The sequence below is a fragment of the Antrostomus carolinensis genome, unplaced genomic scaffold (assembly GCF_000700745.2).
Source record: "Antrostomus carolinensis isolate BGI_N321 unplaced genomic scaffold, ASM70074v2 scaffold25830, whole genome shotgun sequence".
Lineage (NCBI taxonomy): Eukaryota > Metazoa > Chordata > Aves > Caprimulgiformes > Caprimulgidae > Antrostomus > Antrostomus carolinensis.
The window spans coordinates 455-12,505 of record NW_010291058.1 but is presented as its reverse complement, the minus strand read 5'-3'; the positions used below and the strand labels follow the sequence as shown (position 1 = coordinate 12,505).

Sequence of the window (12,051 nt, the reverse complement as noted above, 5' to 3'; positions counted from 1 at the left end):
CTCCATGGTTCTCAGCTTGTTTCGCAGACGGCGGGCCTCCTCCTTTGAACTTCTGTTATCCTCCTGCTGCTGCTCCAGGAATTTCATCTGCTTCTGCAGAGAAGCAAGCGCACACAGACCGTTAGGAAGGCTCCAGGGATCGTTAGAGAAACATCCTGGCTTATGCGCACTGCAGGCAGCTGGGAGCGTACGCTGGCTCTCAGTGCTATCACCGCCTCAGCAGCCCAGGATTAGGGAGCGTTTAGCTCCCTCCCCGCTGCACCCCTCGCTCTGCTCCTTGCGAGCGCAGCAGGGTCTCAGTGCTAATCGCAAGATGAGTCTGGTGCTAAAACTGCACCGTAGCCTCCTTTCTGCTGGGAACCTCGGTGGGGCTGTGCAGCACCCTGTCCACAGGGACAATTTGTTTTTCTAAAGCAAAGGAGTCCACGGCAAGCAAACCTCGCTGTTGCTTTCTCCTCCATGCACAGCTGATCCCTTTGCTTCAGCCTCCCAGTTCTCTGTGCCGTTAGCTGCTTAAAACAAACAGGAATGCTGAGTGGGTCTCTTCTAGGAGATCTCAGCCAAACCAGACACCCACCTTGGTGCTTCTTTCACCTGCCTGGAGAGGCTGCAATAGGCTTGCAGCCCCTCCCAGCTTTTGGCTCTCCAGTAGCAGGCAGCAGTGACAGAGAACCTCAGCTGAGCTGCAAAAGCACAGACCTGCAGTGTGGCAGAGGACAGGGGAACGCTGGCCTGAATCAGCACCATTCCAACACATCTGTGTTGTCTAGGTTTGTGTGTGCCTGGGCACCTCACACAGCAGCTTCAAAAGGCCCTGCACCTAGTTTCAGCACAGTGTGGACTCCTGGGAGAGGCCAGGCCAAAGACCATCACCTCATAAAGCTCCCTTCCACGCAGAAGGTAAAGGATTTCATCCACGTCCTGCCACAGAAACCAAACAGCTGTGAAACCACTGGGACTTTGCAGAGGGACAGTATTTCAGGCTCACATGTTGCTCTTCCTTAAGCCAAGTCCACCTCTGGCTCTTCCTAAGCAGAGCTCTCTACACTTCAGATACCCACAGCAGTGTTTTGTGCCAGGCTGGAGCAGAGTCCCCAGCCTCAGACAGCCTGAAACAGCAGCAAACTCACACAAAGGTTCAGTAAGAGCTGACGGTGTTAGCAGAAGACAGGAACAGCTCACAGCCCGTGGGCTTGACCTGCATCACAGCTAGTTAAGCCTGAATTTTCACTGCAGAAGTTCAGTGCTTTAATCTTTAATGATGCAGTATAAGACAGTACTTGGCATTCAACTAGGAAACCTTGTACACCACAGAAAAGATACCTCCAGGTCCCTAATCCTTCTGCCCTGCCCAGCTTTCAGGAAAAGGATTTAAGCATACACAGAGGGTTTTGCAACAGGCAAGATAACCAGAGCCTCCTCCTGAGGGGCCAAGGCAGGAAAGCCAAGCACAAAGATGTTGAGTTGAGCAGCAAGCGCCAGCTTCCACTGCCACAATTGTTTCTGCAGGAGCAGGGAGCATAAGCAGACTGCCACTGGTACACCTGCGATCCCAGGAGCATCTCTGGCATGGCACAGACCCAGGCTGCATTTACACCCAAGCAGATTGGATATAATCCCATGGCTGACAGCAAGGCCCGCCTGGCATTAAATCCTTACGATATGTCTCCTTCTGCCCTGTGACAGCATCCTCTTGCTAGTGTCAGACAGACCTCCTGGGCTGGTTCCTCTCAGGAAGAGCCCAGCTGCAGCTAACATAGAGCAGGATGACCCTACAACCCATCCACAAGCTCTCCCTAGGACACTTGGCCTTGCAGGTCAAGGAGCATGATGCAGGTGAGGCTACTGGGTCAGACCTGTTGTTCGAGGGGCAGAACTTCTGGAGAAGTGTAGTGGACTCTACCCTGCCTCACAACCCCACCTGCCTGAACCCCATCTTCTTGGGACAGGCACATCATCTTCACACAGTGGAGACAGCACAGCCCAGCCCACTGCCAAGGCAACGTTGCTCCACTCACCACAAGACACCCCAACAAAGCGGCTCCTGCCCTTACCCTCTCCACTTGCTGTTTACGCACAGTACATGACTGCACACTGAGTCACTGCACGCTGAAACACAACAGCAATATTTGATCCCCGGACTTCGCACATAACTAACCTAACCGAAGGAAAGCCCTGGCAACAGAGCTGAGACAGGAGAGTTAGCTGGATCAAATCCCACTCAGCTGAAGCTTGCAACTCCCCCTCCATATATTTCAGTTTGATTTCTCTTCTAATCAAACCAAGAAACTAATTTTCCTTGAATCCCGCCTGGCCTAAACCCATTTCAGAAGAACATTCCACCGCAGGGAGCCAGTGTTTCGGCAATGGGGCACTGGGGCCAGTTCCCACTCTCGGTTCATGCTGCTACCTTTATGATCAGCACTGCCACTTCATTAGCAAGGCTCAGCCAGCAGCCCCCAGGCTGGGCTGGTGTCTCTCCCCCACTCTGGCCACCTCTGCCTTGAGCCACAGGTCTGGCTTTTATGCCTCTGAATCACCCCTGGGTGGAACGCACTCAGGACCTTGAGACCAGCGACACCACTCACTTTGGATTAATAAACTCAACACAAAAACCCAGTTACACTGCCCTTCTCTCACTCAGAGATCAAGGAGATGGGAGTCTCAAGGCACCAGATCCAAAATCCCACCAGCACAGCCCCTTTATTAGCAGGAGATCTGCAGAGATCTTCAACAAAACTAACACTGACTGTGCAATGGTTAGTGCTGAAGTCCTGCCAGGCTGGGAAAGGTACCTTGAGAGAGGAGCACAGCATCTCTGTCTCTCCCAGCACCTTCTGGAGCGACTCTATTGTGGCATTGCGCACATCCAGAGTTTCCCTCAGCCCATCCACAATGGCCTGGCATTCCCGCTTTTCTTTCTCTGGAAAAGAAAAAAAGAGAAAGGTCAAGACCCAGACTTCAGCTGCTGCACAGCAGCAGGAGCACAATAAACAGACACTGCTTGCAGTCTCAGGCTCCAGGAGTTGGCAGTTCCTGTAGAGAGCCATTTCCCTAAGTGCTGTCTGCACCAGGGTCTGCACTGAGCAATCGCTTCTCCCAGTGCCAGCAGGCTTCAAGATTTTCTTTACTAAAGATAACAAGTTCCCTTTAATAGCTTCCCAGTGCCAGCCCTGCTAGCATTAAGCCGATGCATCTTAACTCTTGCATGCTCTCACAGCCAGGCTTGCACAGGGAGAACTGTTCTTGAGTTACACCAAGCTGTCACAGAACTGGAGAGCTGAGCCCCCAGCCCGTCCTCTCCACGTGTGGGGAAGCCCTTCGGGGGCTGTCAGGGGGCTGCACACAGCGATCCACCACGCTGCAGCATCACCACGCTGATGCACCTACGTCGAAGGGCGAGAGGCAGTAGAGCAGAGCTCTGCTGGGTGCTGGGGACTTCGTAGGACGTGCAATAGCTTAAGCAGATTCCCCAGTGTCCACTTTTGCAGGTCACAAAACCTTTAGAGTCCTGCTGTTCCTCTCCACACAGACAATCCAGGAACAAAGCACATGCCTCTGTCCACCAGAGAGAATGTGGTTGAAAATAACAACAAATTTCAAGGGAAGAAGAGCTCACAAAGCAACAAACATCATCAAGAGCTGACAGACCTAAGCAGGGAACAACCAGCATCACTGGAAATCTCAAAGCAGTTGGGCAATGAGGGAAAGCAGCAATCCTGCTGGGAGCAGGCTTAAGTCTTCTGCTCAGCATCTTCCATCTTTGCTAAAATTGTCCGTGGCTCCAGCCTGACAATAGTGGAGAGCCAATCAGTGCCTTCCCAAAAACCTGCTTCTCCTTCCAAGCAATCCAGTTTCAAATTGTGCCACCACATCCCATGGAAGCATGACCTGCAGCACAGCTTCACTGCTGGGTCACAGAGTAAAAGGGCCACATGGGACTGGGGAAGAGTGGAACATACCCCAGCAGAAGCACACAGTTGGCTAGGGAAACAGATTTCTTCCTGTGTAAAGCATTTTTTTCTCCATTGATCTGAGCAGAGATCAGCAGAGGCAGCACAGCCTGGAGATGCTCCCCTGCATTTGCAGGGACTCCACATCCACCAAAAGAGTTAGGGCTTCCCCCTCCTCCGTTCCCAGTTGCCCAGAGGCAGATGGCAGGAGTCAAACCTCCCCGTGCTGCAGGAATGAGTTTTCAGCTCATTCAGAGTGCCTCCCACAGAGCCTGCTGGGTCTGCTCAGAGCTCCGCACCTCTGGAGCCATTTGCAAGCTGATCAGAGACTGGCAATTACACAGCTCCTCTACAGGGCAGCACAGAGCACATCTTGAAGTGAAGAATTTATACACAAGAACCAGCAGAGAGCAGAGTGCCCACAGCAAAGGAGGCAGGAGGTGGGAAGGAGCTTCTCATTTCCAATATGAACAGAGAATGGGACAGGGAAAGTCAAATCCAACCTCTACTCACCAGAAGCTGAGAAGATGAGGAGGCCTTCAAGCAGTTTTTCTTGGATACCATCCTAGCAAGAATCCCAGCCACCTTCCCCAGAAGATCTGGCTCTCTACCAAGTCACTAAACTCAACCAAGCTGGCAAGAGAACAGGGCCCAGAATAGAGACGTGCAGACCATCCAATTCTGCTCTCAGGCTAAGGAATGAATCCTCAGTCTACTGGCTATTCATGTCTGTCTCGTGCACGCAGGGAAGGCAGAGGAAAGACGACTCTCAGGGCGTGGGTGAGCCCCCAGCATTCTTTAAACATTTTTTTTCCCTTTCTGCTAGTGTGTCTTTGGATTTCTGTCACTCAGACTGACATTTTCCTTTCGCTGCTTATGACTCATGTTCTGATGACAGGCTGCCTACAGACGATGCTTAAAACCCATCGACAAGTCTCCAGGGCTTTTGCTTTTCCTGCCTCCCTCAAACAACCTCTAAAATTAAAGATGGGAAAATGGAAGTGCGCGCACACACTGAACTCCGTCTGCTCTTCGCACAACACATGTGGCACTGCAACAGCCAAACAAATCCAAAGCCTTCCCACTGCTGCCTGGGCACCACTTTTACCCCCTCATCTGTTAGAAGGAACGAGCCTTTGCCATATGCAGCTGTGTTTCCCAGTGAGCAAACCCAGGGTTTTGCTCTCAGCAAGCCTGCTCCAGATATAGCTGTGCTGCACTTTTGTAGCTTGAGACCAGCTCTGAAGAGGACTTGGGAGTGGTGGTGGACGAGTAGCTCAACATGAGCCAGCAATGTGCGCTTACAGCCCAGAAAACCAACTGTATCCTGGGCTGCATCAAGAGAAGCGTGTCCAGCAGGTCGAGGGAGGGGATTCTCCCCCTGTACTTGATCTCCTTAAGGCCCCACCTGGAGTACTGTGTCCAGTTCTGGAGCCCCCAACACAAGAGAGACCTGGACCTGTTAGAATGAGTCCAGAGGAGGCCATTAGGATGATCCAAGGGCTGGAGCAGCTCTGCTGTGAGGACAGGCTGAGAGAGTTGGGGCTGTTCAGCCTGGAGAAGAGAAGGCTCTGGGGAGACCTTCTAGCGGCCTCCCAGTACCTGAAGGGGCTCCAGCAAGGCTGGGGAGGGACTTTGGACAAGGGCAGGTAATGACAAAACAAGGGGAAATGGCTTTAAACTGTAAGAGGGGAGGTTTAGATTAGACATTAGGAAGAAATTCTTTCCTGTCAGGGTGGTGAGACAGTGGCCCAGGTTGCCCAGAGAAGCTGTGGCTGCTCCTCCCTGGAAGCGTTCAAGGCCAGGCTGGATGAGGCTTTGAGCAACCTGGTCTAGTGGAAGGTGTCCCTGCTGATGGCAGGGGGTTTAGAACTGGATGAGCTTTAAGGTCCCTTCCAACCCAGATCATTCTATGATTCTATGATTAGGAAGGGGGGCAAAATAAAATGCGTCTATGTCCCTAAACTGGCAGAGCTCCCCAGTTACAGCAGAGCTCAGCCAGGCTGCAGACTCTGGCTCTGTCATACAAGCTTTGTACAGCTTTAGGTGGTCTCGCTTTGGAAAAAGCTCTGAAGAAGCTGTTCCAGCAAAACAGTTTACAGCCCACACCACACCCTCGGTGTCAGAGAGGGCTGGGCTCTGCATAGGGGCTCCTCAGGCCTGGACAAAGCACCTAGCACAGACAGAGCCCAGGACCTGCCGATTGCAGGCTGCAGATCCTCTGCAGGCAGCTGGAACTCACCTTTCACGGAGAGCTGAGCCTTCACCTTGTCCAGTTCATTCTGAAACACAACACAGAAAACCTGATTAGGCAATGCCCTGCAGAGGAGCTTTCACCAGATCTTAAAAGGACCGAAGAGTCTTCTCACAGCAGGACATTTGCACTGGCCAGGTGCTAAGAAGGGAACGTGGTACCAGCAAGCACCACATTACACATCAGTACTATCCCAGGGAACACAAAGAGCACCTCCAACTGGCATTCTTCAGCGGAAGAAGAGAAGATCCCAGTTTCGTCTTAGCCTTGTCAACCTTGTATTTCTCACACTGTCAGTCATCTTGTTTTAGCTGAATAATTTTGGAAGGTTCTCAGGGAAACACAAGAAATCAGACTGGAACAATTTTTATAACGTTTTACCTAAACAAGGCAACAAGGCAGGGATGTTGCCAGACTAACTGGATTCAGAGTTACTTTGAACTGAAGTGAACTTTAATTGGGTGCAAGTGGGAGAGAGGAGGGCACGTCCACATATCTGAAAAGGTAACCAAGCATACCATCAAAAGGCACCAGCTAGCATTCTGCAGAAGTCACTGCAGTTTGGGATGCTGATATAAGGCAACAGCTCAGTCAAACAGCCATCAACAGATCACCAATAAATTAATCCACACCAAACTGAGGGCGTGTAACATCTCCTGAGTGCCTGGGGAAGGTCAAATGTTTTTAATGCCTTCATTAAGGATGAGAAAGAGAGAGAAAATGTCCTATAGTTTAACTTGTAGATAATGAAGTGATACGACTTATGAACACTGGCAAATAGCCAAAGAAAATGTAGAGGTTACAAAGAGAGGCTAATATATATATATATTTTTTAAAAATAAACAGAGCAAGAGAGAAATACATACAAGAAGGAGTTAACAGAAGATGACTTAAAAAGCTGTGTTAGAGAACTGCAGAGGAAAGCACATAACAAGTCAGGCAGGAACTGCAGTGGAATAAAACCACAATAAAATGCCAACACAGTACTGAAGCAGAGCACACAAATCTGTGCAACCCAGAACGCTGCATGCAAATCTGAGCTGAGAATAGCACTACCAGTGACCATGGATCTGACAGGACCAGAGAGAAGCTCTGCTAGTGACAATAAAGGCAGGAAAGAGAATAAGGGATGGAAAGCTGACTGGGTAAGCAGAAGGGACAAAATGCAAAGGCTAACAGAGCTGGATTTGCCCCCAGAGGGGACAACAGCTGGAGGGCTGACATGGAATTAACTCTGCTGCAGGAACTATCCTGAAGCAGCTTCCTCAGAGTCCTATTCAGGAACGATTAGTGAGCTCACAAGATGTGCTAATTAGCATGATAGCAAAGAAATCTTGGGCTACTGCAGGCAGCTATGTAACATTACCTCATTCTTCAACTTAATCTGAAATCCCTTATCCTCCACTACTGTTCCTAAAGGCTGCCCCCAGTTTTCACTCCTCTCTCTACCAACCTGAGTTACAAGACCACATTTTCCCAAGATCAAATTAGTTTATCCTGACCGCACAGACAGCAGTCCTCCCAGGTTTCAACCTTCCCCAGCAGGTTTACAGGCAGGAATCCTCCTCCTCCTGCCTCCTTTTCACCAAGCTGAACAAGCCTCCTGGTCTCCTTTGGAAGAAGGACTCTCAGCTCCTCAGATCACAAGCAACCGAAGTGTCAGGTTCCAGACGAGCCTCACAGAGGTGTTACACCCCAAAACTCACATTTTTCCAAAACTCACAGAACAGCCACATGGAGACTGTTCTGATCACCAAAGACCACCTTGAAGAACAACAGAGGATAAACCCAGGCTCAGCACCCACAAACACTCGGACACATCGCAGCATTCAGCCTGTGGTCTGCAGCTACTCCAGGGAACCAAGTTCCCTCCGGATGTTTCAGCTGAAACTGATGCCCGGTGGTGGGAAGCAAAGCAGCCCCAGCACTCCTCTGACTGTAAATATTTCAGAGCAGACGTGAAGTATAGCAAAGACAATTACTGTCCAAAAGATAATTTGGATAATTCTGCTGTAACAGGAAGATGATTCAGATTAGGAGGGAGCTCTTCTGACCACTTATAACTCAGTGCATGAGACTGGTTCTCAGAAGAGCATCCCAAGCTTGCCTCTCCAAGACAACAAGCAGATCACAGCTATGCATTCAGCTTTCTAGCACACTCCCTCACCCCAGTCCAACCTTTTCATGGCAGGAGGCCAAATGCTCATTTCAGGACATCTGTGGGCTGCACAGATACAGCACCAACTGATTACAGAGCTGAGCACCACTCCACATCCAGGGACAGGCAGTGGATGGGAACAAACCCTGGATTTGAGGGCTTTTTCAGGTGAAATCACTTCAGGCTGAGGAAGTCACCAATTATTTTCTCAGCTTCTAAGGAGTCTGAGGACAGTCCACCATGTGTCTACTTTGCTGAACTCCTGCCCAGGCCAAAAGCAGATACCCCACTGCAGACAGAACTCCAGCCTAGATGAACATTAAATCCTCCAGAAACAAGGCAGCACACAACACGGAACTGGTGACAAACCAGTGTCAGCTCAGCAGCAACCCGAATCAGTGCACGGGGCAGTAAACACCCGTACAAACTAACTAAGCTAAGCTACACAGAAAATATTTGGGTCTTTCCTGTTAGATAGTGACTTCAGCACTCTCATTAGGGAAGCTGCACGCTCAGGGCTAGGTGTTGCTCTGACAGCCACACAAGCAGCTTTGTAGGAGCGTGATGAGTTACCATCACGCCTGTTGTGCAGGAGCAGCTCTGCAGTCCTGCCCTTGAGCAAGGGAGCAGCTCTTCAGCACAGCCTGTCTGGAGGGAAAGGCTGGGGGAACCCATCTTAGATCCTGTGATGGGGGTGAGAGGGAATAGAAATCTTTTCTAGGGCAATTTTCTCCAGTCAACCCATTTCTGAGTCACTCATCTAGTTAAAGTTGCGAGAACAGATCTGAATACGTACTAAAGGCGATGTTTGTCAGCTCCCAGCCACCGCTGTGCTTCTAGGGCACACAGCTTCAAGTGCCCAGAGATGCTGCTTCCATTTCCTCAGCACACACACTTTGGCCTTCAGTTTCTTTCTTAGTGGTCTTAGCGAATGACAGAGCTACTGACATTAGAGTCTGGCTGGCTTTATTTTAAAAACATATGATATACATATAGCATCGTCATGGCAACTGCTAATTATGGTAATTGCTGCACATGCTGATTCTAAACACAAGAGGGTACAAGCATCCCATTATACCAAGGTCAACTGATTACTTTTTTTTGGAACTGATAACTCCAAGACATAAGCAGCCATTCTTCATCCCCACTGAACAAAGGAGAACACAGAACAGCCACTCTGCATTCATCCGTCCTCACCCCCCAGCTCTCTGCACCTAAGGGTGACACCTGGAGAACATCATCCAGCACCCCAGCTCCAGCAAGAATCCCCCACCACTGCTGGTGCAGCTTCAGGCAGTCCCTTTCCTAATTCCTCCTGGGGAAGCATGGCTTTATCACCACCCTGCCCCGCTTCCTTATGGAGCATGCAAACAAGCCCACCTACAGAGAAGTGAGGAGGTGGCACTTGCTCTAACAGCCCCTTCTTTCCAGAGGGGTTAGCAGGACTCGTGCTCAAACAAGCCACAGATAATGGCAGAAGTTCATTGCATTTGGGATTTTCCTTCTCCTGCCTTTTGGAAAAGCTCTGTAGCCTCATCCCCAAGGCTTCAAGACCCAAGGGAGAAGCAGCAGTTGGATGTCTATTTGATGCTGCTTCAGGAGGTTTCCAAGTAAGGCAAGAATCAGAATGAAAAGCAGTGAAGTAAAGAAGGCTTCCTGAGTCACCACGAGATTTGGTCAGAGGGAACTCTAACCCACCACGTGGAGCCTTCCTCACAACAGAGCTGAGACTGGGCAAGGACCAAGAGGGAGAACAAAGACAGGCAGGAGACTCTGACGTGCTTTAGGTGTGAAGCATGAGCACAGCACAGCAAGCACCAGCTCAGGAAGCAGCTGTTGGCCAAGGAACAGTAGCCCACACCGCACTTCCAAGATGCTGAGGTTATCACACAACACAAGAACCACCCAGTCAAATTACCTGCAAGGTCTCTGCATCCGGTGCTGTCTGCTCGTCCAGGGCAACATTAAAAAACAGCTTATTGATGATGTGCCTTTTGCTGACCTAAACATAGGAGACAGAAGGGGTACATGGGCACAGGTACGGAAACACAGTGGATACAGAAGACAGACGGAGGGGGAGAAGATACCATCTTGTCACAAGGCCACAAAAGGCGAGTCAGATCACGTGCTCGACACCATTAGCAACGATGCTCTGCTTTGGCTCATCAGCACAGCAGCAGACCCCCCACTCAGTTTCAGACCATGACTCTAGCCCAACTCCTGAGCCACAGCAGAAAGATTCGGGCATTTCTGAATCGAGCGCAGTCTGTTCTCTGGCAGCCAAGGCCCAAGCAGCTGACGCTGAGCTAACACGATGCCAAATCCTAAGACAGAAGTACGTGCTGCTTTCTGCAGGCAGAAGGTGCTGTAATTGAATTTGATAGCTCTCCACACCTCCCCCATGCAGTTACAGCTTTGTGTTTTAAGTATTATATACAGTCATGACACCAGCTAATTGCATAGTTACTGCTACATAAGATGTTATTTCGCGATAACTCCATGGTAACCCAGAGATGTAAGAGGCAGTGAAGAACAGAGGGAATCAACAAGTCAGGGAAGGAACAAGGGCCAAGACCTTGAGAGGAAGAATGAAGCACGAACACAGAACAAGCCCAAGCTGCAGCTGGCTGAAAGCCTACATCAGAGTGAGGCGACAGCTCCTGCAGCTACGACACGCCAAGAAATATTGACGGCATCAAGGCTGGTGACACGAGGGACTTCAAAGAAGTTCAGTTCCCAATTAAGCCACTGGATCCCCAAGCCTTGGCTTCCCATCTCAGAAGCAGAGTGCATCCTTCCTTCCCTCCCCAGCCTTTGCTGTTCTCAACAACAGCAGCCAGCAGCAGGGTACTTTAGAAACACAAGTCAGATGTTCCCATTAACCCCTTCCAGCCCTTCCTGTCATCATGCCAGTACTCACCCACCCCAAATAAAAGCCGTGAAAACCCAAAGACCATTTCTAGAGAAACTAAAATATGGACAGCAGCAGGGCACCCTCAGAGCACCCTTTATTTTCGGAAGGGAGGCTGAGAGGAGTTCACTCTCTGAGCCTTTGGGGAGATATTTGTAGGGAGAGAAAGTTCTCTCTGCCTCATCCTGTGACCTTTCCCTTGTGTCACCACCAGCGCAGACCATGGCTCCTCAGTGCCGTTCAGCAGAGCATCGTGCCACAGAAACACAGAGGTGTGCAGAGGGGATGGTTTTACCTGGATTCTGCACTGCGGGCAAGTCCGGCTGGGTGCTGTGTCAAACCACTGGATGAGACTGAGAAAGGAAAAGAAAACATACAGTGAATCCTTAAAATCCAAAAGCACTGCTCCCAAGGGCCACCCCCAAACTCATCAGGAGACAGCAGGATGAGATTCCCTCTTACAAACTGAAAAGAGAAATGCAAACATTGAGCCCAGAGGTGCAGCTAACGGGAACACCGTGTTCCAGCACGCGCACTCTACCTTCGCCTCCAAGACAATTCCCAGCTGAATTTAGCGTGCCAGCTTATCTTTACCGGGGCAGAGTTTTTAGAGAGCTCAGATCTCCCTGGGAGAGAGTCTTTGAACAACTGTAGCTTCGCAGGAGCGAACGGATCCACACGCAGAGCGGCACAAGAGCTGCTATATCAGGATACGACAGCTGAGAGATCCCCAGCTTGGTCAGCTCCGGAGGGTGCCACTGACACCAAACGGGCA

General features: G+C 50.4%; 1 protein-coding gene across 1 annotated transcript in view; it reads right to left on the bottom strand.

The window, feature by feature from the left end:
* The window catches only part of TRAIP (TRAF interacting protein), a gene marked incomplete at its 5' end in the record, with an annotated part of 20,061 nt that extends 8,432 nt beyond the window's left edge, over nt 1-11,629 (bottom strand). Inside the window, 5 exons of the mRNA XM_010175250.1 lie at nt 1-93; nt 2,796-2,923; nt 6,196-6,235; nt 10,284-10,367; nt 11,572-11,629. Of these exons, the coding sequence (XP_010173552.1) occupies nt 1-93; nt 2,796-2,923; nt 6,196-6,235; nt 10,284-10,367; nt 11,572-11,629 (403 nt within the window). The remainder of the gene's footprint in view (nt 94-2,795; nt 2,924-6,195; nt 6,236-10,283; nt 10,368-11,571) is intronic.
* Nucleotides 11,630-12,051: the final 422 nt, after the last annotated feature.